The 18,135-nt window shown below is 51.9% G+C and overlaps 1 protein-coding gene across 1 annotated transcript; it reads left to right on the top strand.

Annotated features, from left to right (window-relative positions):
- The first annotated feature begins 5,234 nt into the window (after nucleotides 1-5,234).
- Nucleotides 5,235-17,175, top strand: KDM8 (lysine demethylase 8). Its single transcript, XM_007452826.1, has 7 exons — nucleotides 5,235-5,708; nucleotides 8,049-8,215; nucleotides 9,633-9,765; nucleotides 11,511-11,555; nucleotides 15,855-16,004; nucleotides 16,826-16,918; nucleotides 17,011-17,175. Exons 1-7 carry the CDS (start codon nucleotides 5,241-5,243, stop codon nucleotides 17,173-17,175), a joined length of 1,221 nt encoding a protein of 406 aa, XP_007452888.1. The 5' UTR covers nucleotides 5,235-5,240.
- Nucleotides 17,176-18,135: the final 960 nt, after the last annotated feature.

The raw sequence follows: 18,135 nt of genomic DNA, 5'->3' as shown, positions 1-18,135 counted from the left end.
GTCCATGTGCTGTTTTGCATGTGGCTAGTGGATAAGACCATGCTGGAAGGCTGCACTGTGAAGCTTTTTTTTAAAAAATATATTATTATTTTGACTGATATTAGTATAGTATTTTTTAATAAATTTATTTTTATTTATTTATTATTTTTGGCTGTGTTGGGTGTTCGTTGCTGCGCGCGGGCTTTCTCCAGTTGTGGCGAGCGGGGGCTGCTCTTCGTTGCGGTGTGTGGGCTTCTCGTTGCAGAGCACAGGCTCTAGAGTGCACGGGCTTCAGTAGATGCAACACGTGGGCTCAGTAGTTGTGGCTCGTGGGCTCTAGAGCACAGGCTCAGTAGTTGTGGTGCACGGGCTTAGTTGCTCTGCGGCATGTGGGATCTTCCCGGAGCAGGGCTCGAACCCATGTCCCCTGCATCGGCAGGCAGATTCTTAACTGCTGCGCCACCAGGGAAGCCCTGCACTGTGAAGCTCTTAACGAGACCAACACAAGACATTTATGAATCTTCTAGGAGGCTGGAGATAGAAATCATCCTGGCAGGCTTGGGCCAGGCCACTCAGGCTCTCTGAGTCCTGTCATGCAGTAAGCCAGCTGGGAAGGATATCCATTGTGAACCAGGGACTGAGCTGGGATCTAAAGCTCCAAAAGCTGATGCAGTCCTCATGCCCAAACATGAAGAGTGTCTGAGTGGGCACTGCCACTTACTGTAAAGTTTTGGACAAATTGCTTAATCTCCCAACTCTCACTTCATTCATCTGTAAAACCTCACACTGTAGAATTGTGAGGGATATGTTAGATAATGTACGTAAAACATAGAGCATTGGAATTTCCCTGGAAGTCCAGTGGTTAGAACTCCGTGCTTTCACAGCAGGGCCCCAGTTTTGATCCCTGTTCTGAGAACTAAGATCGCACAAACCGTGTGGCACAGAAAAAAAAAAAAAAAAAAAAAACATGGAACGTTGACATGGCACAAACGAAAGGGCACTGAGGTTGAGCATAATCTCAGTTCTGTCTCTGCACAATCGATTGTGGTGGTGTGTTTTGGTCAAGTCACTTCATTTTTTCTGGACTTTAGTTTTCTCATCAGCAAAATAGGAGGGTGCAACCGCAGGGGAAATGATCCCATACACCCCTGTCCGCTTAACAGTATGGTGAGGAACAAATACAATTCGAAAGCGGTGCTGGGGATAGATTGCAGAACTGAGAAAAACTCTGAATTACTGCACTTACTTTAGGACAGGCCCAGGAAGAGGCACCTCAAAAATAATAACAAGCGAGAAAGGTACACCCTTCTCTTATGTGAAATGATAGGATTTTCTCATCTGTAGAATGGGGAGAATAATAATTCCTTCCTCAGAGTTTTCTTGAGAGTTAACCCAGATGTGCAGCTTCATCGTGTGCTGGCTTGTGATCTTGTGGCTCTGGTCCCTCATTTATAAGATCATGGATTTGTGAGCTAGACTGCTCCACCTCTTATTAGCTGAATTGCTTTGGGACATCATTTAACTTCTCTGCTTTAGCTTCCTTATTTGTAAGATGGAGATGATAATACTTAGAGTTTCTGTAAGAATTAAGAGTATATATAAAGTGCTTGGAGCATTCCTGGCTTTGCAGCAAACGCTTTGTAAGTACTTTATCAGCTTTGTAGGGTCATTGTGGGGGTGAAATGAGGCAAGTATTCTGTCTGCTGAATACTGAATATTCCTGAACTGGTGGGGAGTGAGCTGAAATGGGGCCCAGCAATAGGAATGGCTTGTCCGACGCACCCTCAGGGACCATATCTCTAGCATCCTTCACGCATCTTTGTTTCTCTTTCTACTGCTAACGTCTTCACACACATTAGAGCTAAAGGGAACCATGCTTTCTCCTCCTGTTCTTTGGTGTGAGTTATAGATGGAGTCCCAGCATGTCCAGGAAATCTGGTAGGAGCGTTTATTATCTATTGCTGCGTTAACACATCACCATAAATTTAGTGACTGTAAAACAACACACACGTATTATCTCTGTTTCTGTGGGTTGGGAGTCCGGGCAGGGTTTAGCTGGGTCATCTACATCAGGGTCTCTCACAAGGCTCCAGTTATGGTGTCAGGGCTGAGCTCTCATCTGAAGGCTCAACTGGACAAGGATCTAAGTGCCTGTGGTGGCAAAATTCAGTTCCTGGAGGACTGCTGGACTGAGGCCCTCAGTTCCTAGCTTGCTCTAAGCCACCCTCAGTTCTTTGCCACATGGGCCCCTCCAACAGGGCCACTTGCTTCATCGATGCGTGCAAACCAAGAAGGCAGTAGAGAGAGTCTGCCAGCAAGATGGAAGTTCCAGTCTTATGTGACCTGATCCCAGAAGTGGCATCTCGTCACTTTTGCCATCTTAGACCAAAAAGTAAATAGCTACCCATACCAAACCTACACACCTGTTGGTTAGAGGCAAGTAGTGATAGTTTTCTATTGCTGATATAACAAATTATCACAAATGTGATGGCTTAAAACAATAAAAATTGACTAGCTTACAGTTCTATAGGTTAGAAGTTAAACATGGAACTAAAATCAAGGTCTCAGCAGGGCTGCATTCCCTTCTGGAAACTCTAGGGGGGAATCCATTTACTTGCCTTTTCCAGCTTCTAGAGACCACCCACATTCCTTGGTCTGGGACGCGCTTCCTCCATCTTCAGAGCTGGCAACATTGCATAGTCTAACAATTCTGTAATCACGTCTCCCTCTGACTCTGACTTTAGCCAGGAAAGATCCTTTCAAGGACTCCTCTGTTAGGTTGGGGCCAGCCAGATAATCCAGTATAATCCTATCTCACAGCCCTTATTCTTCATCACATCTGCAAAGTCCCTTTTGCCATGTTAGGTAACAGACTCACAGGTTCTGGGGATTAGGATGTGGACATCTTTGGGGGACATTATTCTGCCGACCACTCAAATCACAGATCCTGCCCGTACTTAAGGAGGTTAGATAAGACTGTTCATAACAGCAAGCAGGGATCATTGGGCTCTCTTGCACCTTAGGGTGACTTTCTTCCCTCACAAGAAGCGGAGCATGTGATGGGGCTTTATCACAGGCAAGTCTTCATTCTTGCCTTCACCATCCACCAGTGGCTCTTGAGTGTCAGTTACTTTTAAGGGTCAAATAAGGTTCTTTTATTATTAACCACAGAAACCCTGGTTGACATAAGCAAGAGGAAATTTCTTGGGAGACTGTGGGGCCCACAGAATCGATGGAAAGCTGGAGAACTGGGCTTGGAAAAGACAAGAACTAAAGTGCATCCTAGGAATTACGGACAATAATTGTGAGACCCTAGCAAGAATAGTCTGGTCCAGAAACTGCCACTAGGACAAAATGAAATGTCAGCTATCTCTGGTCAAGTTGACCTACTTGAAGTTCAAATTCAAAGGAGGCAACTCTTTGTCTAGCTTGGGTCACATACCCACCCCTTGGCAACATCCCACCAGACTGATCTCAGTGGGTATGATGGAATTTCTCAAAAGGAGATGGAAGTATGTTGTCAAGAAAGAGAAAAGGATTCTGAGCCATCAGAACTCAACAAATAACCCTCTACTATGTTCTCTGCCATCTGTTTCCTCAATAATAGAAGGAAGTTATTGCTTCATTCAGGGCAGGATAACTGCTGCAACAAGCATCATCAACACTGTAGGGGCTAAACACAATACAAGTTTATTTTTTGCTCCGGAAGCATTCCAGCATGGATATTCCTAGTTAGGGGGCTATCTTATGGCTCTGCCATCCCCTAAGGCCTCAGAGTCATTAGCTTCCAGCCAGTGGATAGGGAAAGTGTGGAGGATCATACAGGAAGTGTTTATGGACCAGGCCTGGAAGGGGCATACATCGCTTCCATTCATTAGCTGGAACAAGGTGCCGTGGTCACATCTAATTGCGAATGAGAAATGGAGTCTAACTGTGTGCCCAGGAAGAAGATGGAATGGGCTTTGGTGAGCTTAAAGCAAGAGTTTGTTTTTGTAGGTAAAGTTTTATTGGGACACACCGTGCCCATTTGTTTACATACTGTATAAAGCTGCTTTCACAGTACAGTGACAGAGTAGTGCCAACAGTGACTGTATGGCCTGCAAAGCCTAAACTATTTGACATCTGGCCCTTTACAGATAAAGTTTTTTGACCCCCAGTGTAGAGCAGTCTCTGCAAAAGGGTGATGGTCCCTATTTCTTAGTATCAGATGAGATAGGGCATATAGCAGCTGTTAGTATAATACCTACAACATTTTAGTGCAAATAAATCAAATAATTTGACATCTGGCCCTTTACAGATAAAGTTTTTTGACCCCCAGTGTAGAGCAGTCTCTGCAAAAAGGTGATGGTCCCTATTTCTTAGTATCAGATGAGATAGGGCATATAGCAGCTGTTAGTATAATACCTACAACATTTTAGTGCAAATAAATCACCATAAGTTGTGAGCAGTAGAACCTATTCACATATTAGTACTTACTCCTAGAGATTGGCCTGCCATCTATATATAACGTCCAGGCTAAAGTCACTAAAGGCACCAACTGTGATAAACCTTTTTGTATAGGATTTACGTATTTCCAGGTTTCCTCCAGAGACGTTAAGATTCATTCCTCCAGTAGTCTTAATTGAGTGCCTACTATGAGCTTGACTCTGCAAGAAGCTCAAGGGCTATTCAAATCCAAAACACTCTCAGAATCTTGGCAGGCTTCACGTAGGGGATCATTTAAGATGGGCCTTAAAGGTTAGATAGGAGTTTGCCAGAGAAGAGGGGTGTTGGAGGCATTCCAGACAAAAATAATACATGTTACTCTCTGAACAAATGTGGGTCCGGTGCCCACTGTGTGCCTAGTGTTACGCCAGGCCCTGCAGATGCAGCGGTGACACCAGACAGATAGGGCCCCTGCCCTCACAGGTGCCCTCACAGGTGCCCTCACAGGGCAGAGAAGACCACTGTTGAAGAATCAGTGCAGGTGAGATGTGTGTTACATGGGACGAGTCCGGAAGCCTTGGTAACCTGTAGGGGACCAGGTCTGTGCATGGTCTCTCTCTCTCGGTCTCTCTCTTTTTTTAGGAAAATAGTTTATATATATTTAAAATTTCAGTGGTCGACATTTTGGCCACTGGATGTCATCACAGATCTAGCTTGTTTTCCCCCAGTCTTATTTTATGAAAATGTAGAACAGTAAATATGTAGGCATACAACGTAGTGTTTTGCTGTAACTTATCTTTCCCCCCAGCACTCGTCGGACTGAGCCAGCTGGGCCGATGGCAGGGCCGGGCGCGCTCTGGGAGGCCCTCTGGGCACTCCTGCCCCGCACGAAAGAGGAGCTGAAGCTGGAGCTGGGAGAGAAGGTGGAGGGCAGCGTGGTGATGCTGCTGCAGGAGGCCGCCGAGCTCTTCTACGGGGACAGGAGGCAAGAGTGTCTGCAGACCTGCGAGGTGCTGCTCGACTACTCCTGGGAGAAGCTCAACACAGGGCCCTGGCAGCACGTGGACAAGGGCTGGCGGCGGGTGTACTCCTTCAGCTGCCTCCTGAAAGCCGTGTGTCTGTGTGCGCCGCCAGGGGACGCTGCCTCTGTGGCCGCCGCCCTGAAAGCCTGTGACATGGGCCTGCTGATGGGGGCGGCCATCCTTGGGGACATCCTCCTTAAAGTCACTGCCGTCCTCCAGAAGCACCTGCTCTCTGGAAAAAGGCCCGCCCCCGGCCCGAGCCAGGAGCCGCTTGGCATAAAGGTATCCGGGGGTTGGGGGGTGGGCAACTGCCACTGACCACACCCAACAAAATCCATCAGCCCTGTTTTCCTAGAAGTCACAGGTCAGCTCTCCCCTGGGCTGAAGCCCCTGGCATGCTGACCCCTCTGCTTGAAAAATGGCATCTCCATTGATTTGGAAATGGAGCAGCCTCTTGTCTCAATTTTTTTTTTTCCCAGTTTGTGCAAAAGCAGTGCCCCTTGGGGAGAGCAGGAGGGTAAAAGCTTTGTGGTTCCTGAGAGAAATGGCTCAGAGGGATTGTGTGGCCGAGCCCTGCAGCCAGCGGGAGCCCTTCTGTTTCAGCTTCTTCCTGGCCCCTTGGTTGAGCTGTCACCCACTTTCCTGGCTGCCTCTGTCTTTGTGCTGCTGAGTTTGGATGAGATACTACAACTCACGTGACTGATCGGTCCTGCCCTTTAGATACTTGACCGTGTCCTCACTGGTATTTAAGTGCATGTGCCAGAGAATACCCCACAGACACTGAGGTTGGTTTCCGCAGGCTTCACATCCCAGCACTGACACGCGGACTCTCACAGCACCTCTGGGCAAGTCAGTCACCTCCTCTGAGCCTCAGTTTCCTTATCTGTAAAATAGCAGAGTGCTGACCCCCAGAAAAAAAGGGCCTAAACTGTACTGGGCACTGGGTAAGGGAGTTACGGGGTGTTTTTGACATTTTTCTAAATATCTTCTTGTTTTCAGAATTCCCTACAGTGAGTATTATTTTTCTATAAGAATAATGCAAATGGATGTCATACACCATACATGTAACTGAAATAAAAAGTGAGCCTATAAACAGGGGAGAGAAATTTGCAGCAAAGCTGTCAGAGAGGAGATATCTTTATTGTATAAGAATTATACACATCAACAGGGGAAAAGAAAAAACTGGACCCCAGGAGGTAGAGAGACCAGACACACGAACAGAGTGTTCACAAGGAGGAAACAGATCTGTTAAACAAACATGTGGGAAATGTTCAACCTCACCTCTGGTTTAAACAAACAAACAAAAAAAGTAGCCATTCTTGGCTCTGAAACTATCGAATGAGATTTTACACAACACCCAGTGTTGCCAAGGGTGCCACAGGGCCAAGGGCATGGGGTGTTGGTGGACCTTTCAGAGGGTCGGGCAGACATGCAGATCAAGGGACAAATATCTGTCCCCTTGGACCCAGGGGTTGCACCCACCCTTGCCCAGGCCAGGGCTGTCCCAAGGGATATGGCAGTGGCTTCATGGCCATGGTGGTGTTCACGGTCTGGGGCAGTGTATACGGTTAAGGGGGTGGGAGCTCAGGCTCCGAAGGCAGCTGCCTGGGTTCACATTCCTGCGCCACCCCCCGCTGCCTGTGCCACCTCCATTCCCCTGCCTGTAGGAGGGGCTTTGCTCAGCAGCCTTACTGAGCCCCAGCAGTGGCCCAGATGTGCCGGGAACCAAGGGCGTGGTCCAGACGCCCGTCCTGGAGCTGACATTCTAGTGAGGCTGTAAAAGAATGTCTTCTCCCAGGTGGTGAGAAAGGTGGGGAGGCTGCTTCAGACAGGGTGGTCAGGGAAGGCCTGACAAGGGAGTACAGGGAAGTAAAAGTCTACTTTGGGGACAGTGAGGAAAGAAGAGGCAAATACAAGGCCTCGCACATCGCCTGCAGGGAAGAATGTTAGCTGTCGCTGCCGCCACTGCATGAGTGTTGAGAACGGGCTTGGGGTACAGCAGGGGGAGCAGAGGGAGGCGACAGGTGCCAGGCGGCAGTGCTGGGTGCTTTACGTGTGAGATCTCGTCACCCAGTGGGGTTTAACGCGTGGGGAAACGGGCTCAGAGACAGTAACTTGTTCAGGTCCCTCAGCTGGGAGATGGTTAAGTAAATGATGAGGCAGCCACTCAAGACATTGCAAGGACTGAGTGGCAGCATGGAAACTACTTTAGAGAAATTATTGGACAGAAGAGGCAGAGTTGCTTATTCATCGTGAATCTTAGAATGGATCAGAGATGCATATGTGTGAACAAAGTGGGGAAGGAACATACGGTAATGAGAAGAATCCTTGTATGTTAGATGGTGGAGTTTGGGATAGTAAGTTTTCCTCTATGAAAGCAATATATAAGTTTTATAATTAAACATTTTAAATGAACCGGTAGAGAAGAAAACATCTTGGTATCGTGAAACGTCAGTAGTCGCAGTAGCAGCAGTAAAATGGACAATAAATGTTAACTGTTATTATTGTTACTAATGACACCTCAGCTGTCTTACTACCATTGATGCAAATTCCTAGTGGAATGCCTCGAATTTTGGCCTTTCTGCAATTGTTGCCATCTTGTTTTGTCTTAATTTTGAACAGAAAGCAAGGAATGACCACGTTCCGATTCCAGATATGACGTCAGAAAGAACCGTGCCCCGGCTTCACTGTCCATCCCTCCAGTATTTCAGGAAGCATTTTTTGGATCCAGGGAGGCCTGTGATCTTGGAAGGTGTGGCCAACCACTGGCCGTGCATGAGGAAGTGGAGGTGGGTGTCTGCTGAGGGCGGTGTGGTTCCTCTTCCCAATTTAGCATCCCCAGAGACGCCCAATTTCCTCCTCCCATCCCCAAGTGAATACAGCCCCACAGACACTTCACTGGCAGTGAAGTGAGATGGACGGCCGAGGGGTTAAACACGCATTAAAGGCACAGTGCTCTGAAGCGATGCCAGAGGTTATAAGACTCTTAGCTTCTCTAGCTTGCCGGCCCTAAGCAGTTTTTAGGGAGTGCGTCGTGGAAGTCTAATGTTAAGTCCATTATGCAGTTTTGCAGGATCTCAGGAATTCTGTGGAGTTTCTTAGGGGTCCCTGAGCCTTGAGAGTAGAAATAAGAACCCAAGGGCTTCCCAGGTGGTGCAGTGGTTAAGAGTCTGCCTGCCAATGCAGGGGACACGGGTTCGATCCCTGGTCCGGGAGGATCCCACATGTCGCGGAGCGGCTGGGCCCGTGGGCCACAACCACTAGAGCCCACGCAGCTAGAGTCCGTGCGCCACAGCAGGAGAGGCCACCGCAGTGAGACACCTGTGCACCGCAACGAAGAGTAGCCCCCGCTGTCTGCAACTAGAGAAAGACCGCAAGCAACAATGAAGACCCAATGCAGCCAAAAAAAAAAAAAGAAAAAGAACCCAAGACAGCCCCACCCCCTCTGCATGGGCTCCAAGGGCTCCTGTGTTCTCTCCTCATGTCTGTTTCCAGTCCCTCCTCAGATTCATGGTGGAGAGGTCAGATCAGGCAGCTGGACAGTAGCCATGATGCCACAGCTGTTCCTAATTTTAAAATGAGGAGGCATGTCTCAGGCAGGTGGATGGAGCCAGCCTGTCTTGCGGCAGTGGTTTTGCGGAGGGAGTGGTTCCCGCTGAGACTTGTGTGCTTGACCACACAAGGCGGGCACATGCCATGTCTTCCCTCATTGTCCCCTCCCTGGTTCCTGTGCGACGGGCACTGTCATCACCCACAGTTTGCATGGGGAACAAGGGCTCAGAGAGGTGAAGGGACTTGCCACAGGTCCCCTGGTGGGTGACAGTCAGGGCTGGACTCAGCACCAAGCCACCGGAACTGAGGACCCAGGCCCCTCACCACCCTGCACTGTCCTCCACTGGCCCAAAGAAGATCTCTCTGCTTGTGACAGGGCGAGCAAAGAGAGAAGTTGAAAGGCGCTAGGCAAGCAGGGAGATAGAGCTGCCCAGCAGGAACCAGATTCATTGGTTGTATCTGCAAAGCTGCCCAGCGCCAGGTGGGCAGGTGGCCTCGCCTCTCTTGCACCTGTGTCTCCTTAGCAGTGAATTGGGTCTTCCTCCACCTCATGAGCGTTTGTGCCAATGAAAGGAGACCAGTGTGGCACATTTAGCAGGGCACCCAATGGGTGTTAGCATACGATGGCAATGCCAATCCCTGTTTTCCGAATAGTCTGGAGTACATCCAAGAAATCGCTGGCTGCCGCACCGTCCCAGTAGAGGTCGGTTCCAGGTACACGGACGAGGAGTGGTCCCAGACGCTCATGACTGTCGATGAGTTCATCAGCAAGTACATCAGGAATGAGGTGTGTCGTTTGGCTCCTGCCCCCTAATACTTAGGAGGGAGGGGACGCGTTACATTTGGGCAAATAACTTCCATGTGTCACCAGGGGAGGTTTTGGAGGAGTCAAGAAGCCATTCTTTAAGGGCCTGTGGTTAGTAGGCTGGCCAGCACGAGAAAGGCAGGCGGGACATAAGGTTCCCATTTCAGGCCCTTTGTTTTTTGGAGGTTTTTTTTGTTTGTTTGGGTTTTTTTGGTTACAGTTTAGTGGGTTTTGGTATATTCACAAGATTGTGCAACCATCACCACTATCTAATTCTAGAACATTCTCATCACCCCAAAGAAACCCCGTACTCATTAGTAGTCACTTCCCATATCCCCTTCCCCCCATCCCCAGGCAACCACGAATCTGCTTTCTGTTTCTATGGATTTGCCAATTCTGGACATTTCACATAATTGGAATCATATAATATGTGACGACCTGTGTCTGGCTTCTTCTATTTAGCATAATGTTTTCAGGGTTCATCTCTGTTGTAGCACATACCAGTCCTCCGTGCCTTTGTATGGCCGAATACTATCCCTTTGATGGATAGACCACATCTTGTTTGTCCATTCCTCAGCAGATGGCCATTTGGGTTGTGTCCACTTTTTGGCTGGTATGAAAAATGCTGCTGTGAACATTCACGTGCACATTTTTGTGCGGACATGTGATTCTGTTTCTCTTCGGTGTATACGAGGAGTGGAATTGCTGGGTCAGATGGTAACTTTTGTGTGTAACCTTTTGAGGAACTGCCAGATTGTCTTCCAAAGCAGCTGCACCATTTTGTCATTTCTTAACAGTGAGGGCCCTGGGTGTCTTCCTCTTCCTGATACCTATTGGCCACTCTGGCCGCAGTTGGGGTCAGTGGTGCCCAGCATCCCATCTGCCCCGCCCCCATCTGACCCTTGCAGAGGCCCTCGGGCATCTTCAAAGAACCCCTGAGCGTCGGGGAGCCCAGTTTGTAAAGCACTGATCTTTTCACTCATCTGATTGGTAGAAATTTTCACAAAATGATCATCTCCAGTGCAGGCAGTTGTAGGAAAGTGGACTCTCACATTAACTGCTGGTGAGATTGTAAATGATGTAACGTTTGGGAAAACAGCGTGGCAGAAGCTATTGAGATTTAAAATCCACGTACTCCCTGACTGCATTGTTCTCCTCTTGGAAGCATGTAAACCTCAGGACCAGAGCATTTGGCTGTTTATTGAAACACCACGGCAGAACCACCTTAATGTCCACCAGCAGGGGAATGGTTGAATGAATGATGATGCGTCCTGTCTATAAAACATGCATCCATCAAAAGAATGAGTCACATATGCATGTATTGACCTGAAGAGGTAGTCATGATATATCATTAAATGAAAAAAGCAGACTTCACAGTAATACATATTGTATGATTCCATTTTTATTAAAAAAAAATCCTTATGTGTGTACAGCCCCTTCACGTTTCATGTGAGAAAACTGAGCCCCAGGGCTCGGGGTGACTTACTCAGGGTGGAGGCGGGGCCAGATCCTGAGTCCCCCCCATCAGCCCAGTCTTGCTGGCTGGCAAGGGATCACATTTGCCCCCGGGTCGGAGGAGAGGGGACCAAGCAGGCCAGAGAGGAGGGCCCTCCAGGGGACGCCTAGGGCAGGGTGCTGAGAGCCAGCCACATGGGCAGCTCTGAGGAGGTGTCCCACGACTAACGGGGCTTTTCTGTGTCGCCTCTGGTCTTTCTCCCATGGAGTAGCCGAAGGACATCGGATACCTTGCTCAGCACCAGCTCTTTGACCAGGTAAGTCCGAGCCCCTCTACCCTTCACCCTCTCACCTCCTCCCACCTCCCTTCCTGGGCGCTGGCCCCGGAGGGTTGGAAAGGGGTCGCAGCCTCGTTTGCTCCCCAGTGGTACTGCCCCCTGCGGTGAGCAGGGAGGCCCCTGTGCCGCTACCCGTGCCCTGCTCGCCAGCGGACAGCAGGGTAGCAGAGCAGGCCCTAGGATGGCCCCCAGGGGGTGGAGTCTAAAGCCCAGGTGTGGTCAGAACCGAGGAACAGGTCCTCCAGGTGAGGGTGGCAGGCTCTGACCTGACCCAGAACGAGCGAGTGGCCACTGACCTGGACTCACAGAGTTCCCTGGGCAGGGCCTGGAGCCGCCCTGACCACCTTTCGGTCGTCTGCTTACGAGGCAGGCTCCCCGCACCTGGGCCTGTGCACTGTGGCAGGGCCTGGGTTCCCCTCCTCTGGGTACCCTGAATGGCTGGCTGGAGGACCCCCAGGACGAACTGGTGGAGACTGAGAGAGGAGGGGGCCGTGGGCTGGAGCTGAGGGGAGGAGCAGGGCTCGAGGCCGAGGCCAGTCCCAGGGAGAGGCGCCTCATGAGCCAGGGTCGGAGGGCAGAACAAACCCCACGTGCTGGGCGCGTCCACCAGCGTGAGAGGGTTTGGTCAGAAAAGCAGAGCGGGAAGCCAAAGAGGGAGGCTGGGGCCAAGCTGGGAGGGCCTTGAAGGCCAGGCCAAGACAGCGAGGAGCCCTGGGATGCTTGTGAGCCGGAGGGTTCCCACTCCGAGGTGGTATTCCTAGGAGAATCCAACAGGGGTGCCAGGGGATGCAAGGAGAGCGCCCAGGGGCCAAAGAGGGATGGTGGCAGGCTGCGCAAGCTCCGCCTCCGTCACACATCCTCCCGAGACCGTCCAGACAGCGCCAGCATCCTGGCTTTTAGAGGTGCAGGGTCCATCCTGGGCCACCCCCAGATCAGTGGCACCAGCATCACCCGTCACCCAGACCTGCGTCAGGTGGGGCCCTTAGCCGCCAAATGCAGAGGTGGGGAAGCGGTGGCAGGAACCGGGACCGTCTGGCTTGTGGGGAGTGAGAAAATGGGGCTGTGCAGTGATGTGCAGGATGGCCGTAGCTGAGTTGGCAAAGGACAGGAAGAAAGGCCGCAGAAGGTGAACAGGGATTGTCTGCAGGGGGCGAGAGGGCGAGGGGGTCCCTCCCTCTCTTTTCTGCGGTTTCCAAAGCATCTATAATGAGTATGTATAGTCCTCATAACGAGAAGAGCAGAGACTTTGTTTTCAAATGCAAACAAAGCAGAACAAAGTGAAGTGTGGCGTGAATCAGATCGCATCCTGCGCTTTCAAAGCCGTCCAGTTAGGATGCCGAAACGCTCAGAGGAGGGCTCACCCTGGGGAATGACCGGACAGCTGGGCTTTCCGTCCACCCCTTGCCTCATCCCCCGCTCTCCTCTTCGCTCTGTACTTCGGGGGTGGCCGGGGCTGTGACCCTGGTGGCGGGCGGGAGACAGCTGCTTTGTAGGCCCCTGTGCACCGGCGCTGAACCCTGCCCTGGGGACGCAGGGACAAAGGAGACAGTCGCTCTCCTGCCCCGTAGACCTGAAAAACACACGTATCTGATGGTAATGAGCTCCTTGAAGGAAAGGAAAAATGTACCCTACAAAGGAGGCTGGGCAGGGCAAGGGTTCTTTCCATCTGATGGTCAGGGAAGGGGTCTTGGGGAGGTAATGTCTGAGCAACAGCCCAAAAGATGAGCAGTAGGTACCCAGCCACATGGCAAAAATTTTGCTCATTTTTTTTTTTTATTGGGTTGTTGGTCTTCTTATTTTGAATTTTAGGAATCCTTTATATATGTTCTGGATGCAAGCTAGTTGTCAACCGTAAGCATTGTGGGTATTTTAGCCCTGTCATCAACTTGCCATTTTATTTTCTTCTCGTGTCAAAAAGGACATGACAAGCGCCATGCCAGCTGGGAGAGCAGCAGGTGTGAACTTTCACCTTCAAGGGGCAGGAGAGTTCAGCGTGGCCGGAGCCGAGCACATGAAGGGGAGGGAAGTGGCAGATGGGGCCTGAGAGGGAGATCAGGGCTGGAAGAAAGATGGTTTTCTTAATGTGAAGGGAAGTATTTCCAGGACGGCTGTGGCACTGCCTGGGGAGGAGTTGAAGTGACAAGTGTGGGAGCAGGGAGACCACTAGAAGGCTGCTGCAGCAGTCTAGGGAGAGCTGACGCCGTGCGTGGAGAGACGGGGTTAGGACATGTGTGAGCTGCCGGCACCTGGCGTGGTGGGCGTGCAGAGATCGAGGGAAAGGGAGCAGCCCAGGGAGACTCCTAGGTTTGGGACCCGAACCACTCGTTAGATGGAGCTGAGGCATCCGGGGGGACTCGGCAGATGTGGTCTTGGCCAGACCTTACGCCACAGCTGCCCAGAGCGGGCAGTGCTGGGCGGGAGGCGAGGTCAGGGGCTGGGTGTGTGCCCTGAACAGGGAAGACCTGGGTCATTCGGGGTCAGGACCACAGCCAGTGGGAAGCTGTGGTCCCTGTCCTGACCGGGGGCCCCAGTTGGGGATGTGCCAGCCTTCGGGAGGTGCAGGTCCAGTTACGGGGGGGCAGGAGGTGATGGGGCCACGCGGGCTGTGTCCTCTTGCCCAGGCTTCCCCATGTGAGGACGCATGGGTCCCGAGTCCTGGCCTCTCTTGCTAGGTGAAGAAAAGGGGGATTCAAATTGACCAGGCCCCTACCACGTGATCTCAAGAGACCGGCCTGTCCTATCCCCTGGTCTCAGTCATAGTGGGGCTCGGCCTCCCAGGGCCCCTGGAAGCCACAGGTCAGCTTAGCTCCCTGTCCTGGAGCAGCTTCCCTGGGAGCCCTAACTTCACAGCCTCCCGGAGGCCCCTGATGCCACCACGCAAAGGAGCAGCACAAGCTCACTTCCAACTGGGTCAAAGTCCATGAATGGTTTTAAGACTTCCGCGCTTGACCACGTCGCTTTTTTTTTTTTAACCCACTTTTTATGTTTGTTTGTTTGTTTGTTTTTGGCTGCATTGAGTCTTCGTTGCTGCCCGTGGGCTTTCTCTAGTTGCGGCAAGCGGGGGCTACTCTTTGCTGTGGTGCACGGGCTTCTCACTGCAGTGGCTTCTCTTGTGGCAGAGCACGGGCTCTAGGCACGTGGGCTTCAGTGGTTGTGGCTCGCGGGCTCTAGAGCGCAGGCTTAGTAGTTGTGGCGCACAGGCTTATTTGCTCTGCGGCATGTGAGGCCTTCCTGGACCAGGGCTCGAACCCGTGTCCCCTGCATTGGCAGGCAGATTCTTAACCACTGTGCCACCAGGGAAGTCCTGACCACATTGCTTGATGCCACCAGCAGCCTGGCATGAGGGTGCCCCCTTTACCACATCCTCACCATCACTGTGTGTTACCACTTTTTCAACTTCTGCTAATTTGATCAGTGGGAAATGATGACAATGTTTATTGCTAATGAGACTGAAACCCTTCTTTATATCTAATTCATCTTTATGTATGATCTGGTTTTTGTCCTTTTCTTATTTGTATACCTTACGTATTGGGATCCTTATTATTTTTCCTTATTATTTTGTATGCACTCTCTACATTAACCTTCCTTTACCACAGTTCAAATGTTTCCCATTTTACTCCCCATCTTTGTATTAAGTAACTTCTCTTAAACGTACCAATTGTGATTGCTTTACCATTAGGAAATTTTGGAAAATCTTCCCTTCCAGAGATTTCATTAACTGCTCAGTCCCATTTTCTTTTTTTTTCCGCGGTACGCGGGCCTCTCACTGTTGTGGCCTCTCCCGTTGCGGAGCACAGGCTCCGGACGCGCAGGCTCAGCGGCCATGGCCCGTGGGCCCAGCCGCTCCGCGGCACGTGGGGTCTTCCCGGACGGGGGCACGAACCCGTTTCCCCTGCATCGGCAGGCGGACTCTCAACCACTGCGCCACCAGGGAAGCCCTGTTTTTCTTTAATTTGATGTTCTAAAATTAGAAAATTGCAAGCTGGTCTATTTTTAGGTACAAAGCAGTGGTATCAGGTTTTTAAGAAAAGGAAACAAAGTTAAAATGCATATGACATGGAAAGAAATCTGAAAATAAAATTAGAACCCTTCCATAGCAATTATGTATTTACTTTTTTAAATTGATTTTTAAACTCCTATACAGTAAAATGTGGCTACAGTCATATTATTACACAAGAAGACAGTGTGTATCCGCCTTCCGGGAGAGTCAGTGGACTTCTAGGCTGCTGTGTCCCACAGGCCTGGTCTTAACCCTCCACGTCTGCTCTGACCCTACAGATCCCAGAGCTGAAGCAGGACATCAGCATCCCCGATTACTGCTGCCTGGGCGCCGGGGAGGAAGAGGAGATCACCATCAACGCCTGGTTCGGTCCCCGAGGCACCGTCTCCCCGCTTCACCAGGATCCCCAGCAGAACTTCCTAGTCCAGGTTGGAGCTGCTCAGAACATCAGCCTTCTCCCTCCTCCTGGCCCAGCCACATGCGGCCTGGCCACACTGTCCACATGTAAACACTAAAGAGATAAACCACTGACAGGGACGTGGACAGAAGTGAAAACAGAGAAAGAAAGGTACCAGGCCTCGGTGGGGGGGGCCCTCTGCCTGGTCGGGGCGGCTTCCAGACATGGCTCCTGCATCGTCTGGGTTCCCAGACGCCTCCTGAGGGCAGAGCGGGGCCGGGCGCCATCTCCGGACGGAGCAAGTGCCCCGACGGCTGCCTCTCCCCTACCGTCCATCAGAACAAGGCCAGCATCTCCTGCCAGAACCCTCCAAATACGGGGAAGCTGCTCAGCCAGTGGGTGGTTTTATGGAGACCCAGACAGAGCAGCGCGTGCACGTGCATGCGTGTGTGTTGCAAGGGGAGGGGTACCTGTTATAAAACCACCTTCCGTCGCAGGCAGAGAGGTTTGACAAGTGAGAGTGTTCTTCCAGCCCGGGGACCAGTCCCCAGAGGCAGCAGAGGGGCCGGAAACCAGACCGCCTCTCAGCCTTGCGAACGTGGCCATTCACTTAACCTCTCTGTGCCTCCATATCGTCCCCTGTAAAATGGGGGGGAAAGGATAAACCACCTCGGGGGGTTGTGCTGAGGCTCAGAGTTAATACACATACAGCACCGAAACAGCGGTGCCACAGTCGAGTGCCTGTTAGCAACAGTAGCGAAGGCAGTGACTCCTAACCTGACATGTGTGCTGGGCGCGGGGCAGCTGGGGCAGCCGGGCACCTGCTGAGGAGGGCGGCTCTCTTCCTTGCAGGTGATGGGCAGGAAATACATCCGGCTGTACTCCCCACAGGAGTCAGAGGCCCTGTATCCTCATGACACGCACCTTCTTCGCAACACGAGCCAGGTGGGCCGGGGGGACCCGGGGGGACCCGCCGTTTCCCCTCCTCCACACCCCGTCTCTGAGAGCAGCCCAGTGACTTCCATCGCCTTCCTCAGGTTGATGTGGAGAACCCCGACGTGGAGAAGTTCCCCAGGTTTGCCGAGGCCCCGTCCCTGTCCTGCATCCTGTCTCCGGGAGAGATCCTCTTCATCCCGGTGAAGTGCTGGCATTACGTGCGGGCTCTGGACTTGAGCTTCTCGGTCAGCTTCTGGTGGTCGTAGCCCGAGAGGACGGTGCCCGGCGAGCAGACGCGCTCGCGGTCACACATCCTCCGCCCTGTGCCCGGCCCGGCCTGCGCCCGAGGACTCCCTCGCCTTGGCACACGCAGGGCGAGGGGTACCCAGGCCAGTGTGGGCAGCAGAGGCAGGCGGGGGGGACCCCGGAGGGACATTCCCGGCCCACAGCCCGCACAGAAGCTCCGGGGCTCTATGGTTGGCTGCCTGGATTCAAGCCTGGCCCTGTCGCTTAACCGCTGCGTGATGTGGGGCAAGGAACTCCACTCTGTGTGTCTCCATCTGGGGAATAGGGCGGCGCTAGTCCTCACCACAGAGGGCTCTGGGGACGTGGTGTGGGCAGAGCTGCGCTACAGACCTCAGCCGCTGTTACCAGCCTTCATGATTATTACTGTTGTAAATACTGGCCTGTCAGGACAGCCATGGCCCGCAGGCTCTGGAGCGGGGTGGCCATGGCCTGGTCACGGGGGTGCTCAGCTCAGGCCTCTGCTGGGCAGTGGGGAGCCTGGGGCAGTTTCTGTCTTGGTTACTGAAGTGTAACCTGCCTTCAGGGAAGCACACAGCCCTGCTAGCTTGGCAAATTTCCCACTCCACGCGCTCCCAGCAGCCAGGAACCACCTGGCGGCCCTCCTGCCCCTTGCTGCCTCTGTTGCCCAGGGCCACTCCTCTCTGAAAGAGGGTTTTAGGCCAGGAGAGAGGCCCAGGCTTCAGACTTTCCATAAACACGTTTGTTTTGTTTGTATAAAATATGGGTGGTTCTGTTTGAATTTTGACCACGTAAGGATGCTGGGGACAGGGGTGTCACAGACCTGCAGAAACAGCTGTGGAGGCGGCCCAGGGCCATGCCTCTACCCACCAGGCCTGTCTCCCCCCATGGCCACCTCAAGTCTGCTGGTCTGACCTTGGCTTCAGTCTCTTCCCTCTTGTAGGTAGGCTTCTCCCCGGGGG

The sequence above is a fragment of the Lipotes vexillifer genome, unplaced genomic scaffold (assembly GCF_000442215.2).
Source record: "Lipotes vexillifer unplaced genomic scaffold, Lipotes_vexillifer_v1.1 scaffold426, whole genome shotgun sequence".
Lineage (NCBI taxonomy): Eukaryota > Metazoa > Chordata > Mammalia > Artiodactyla > Lipotidae > Lipotes > Lipotes vexillifer.
This window is presented reverse-complemented; position numbering and strand designations above follow the sequence as displayed.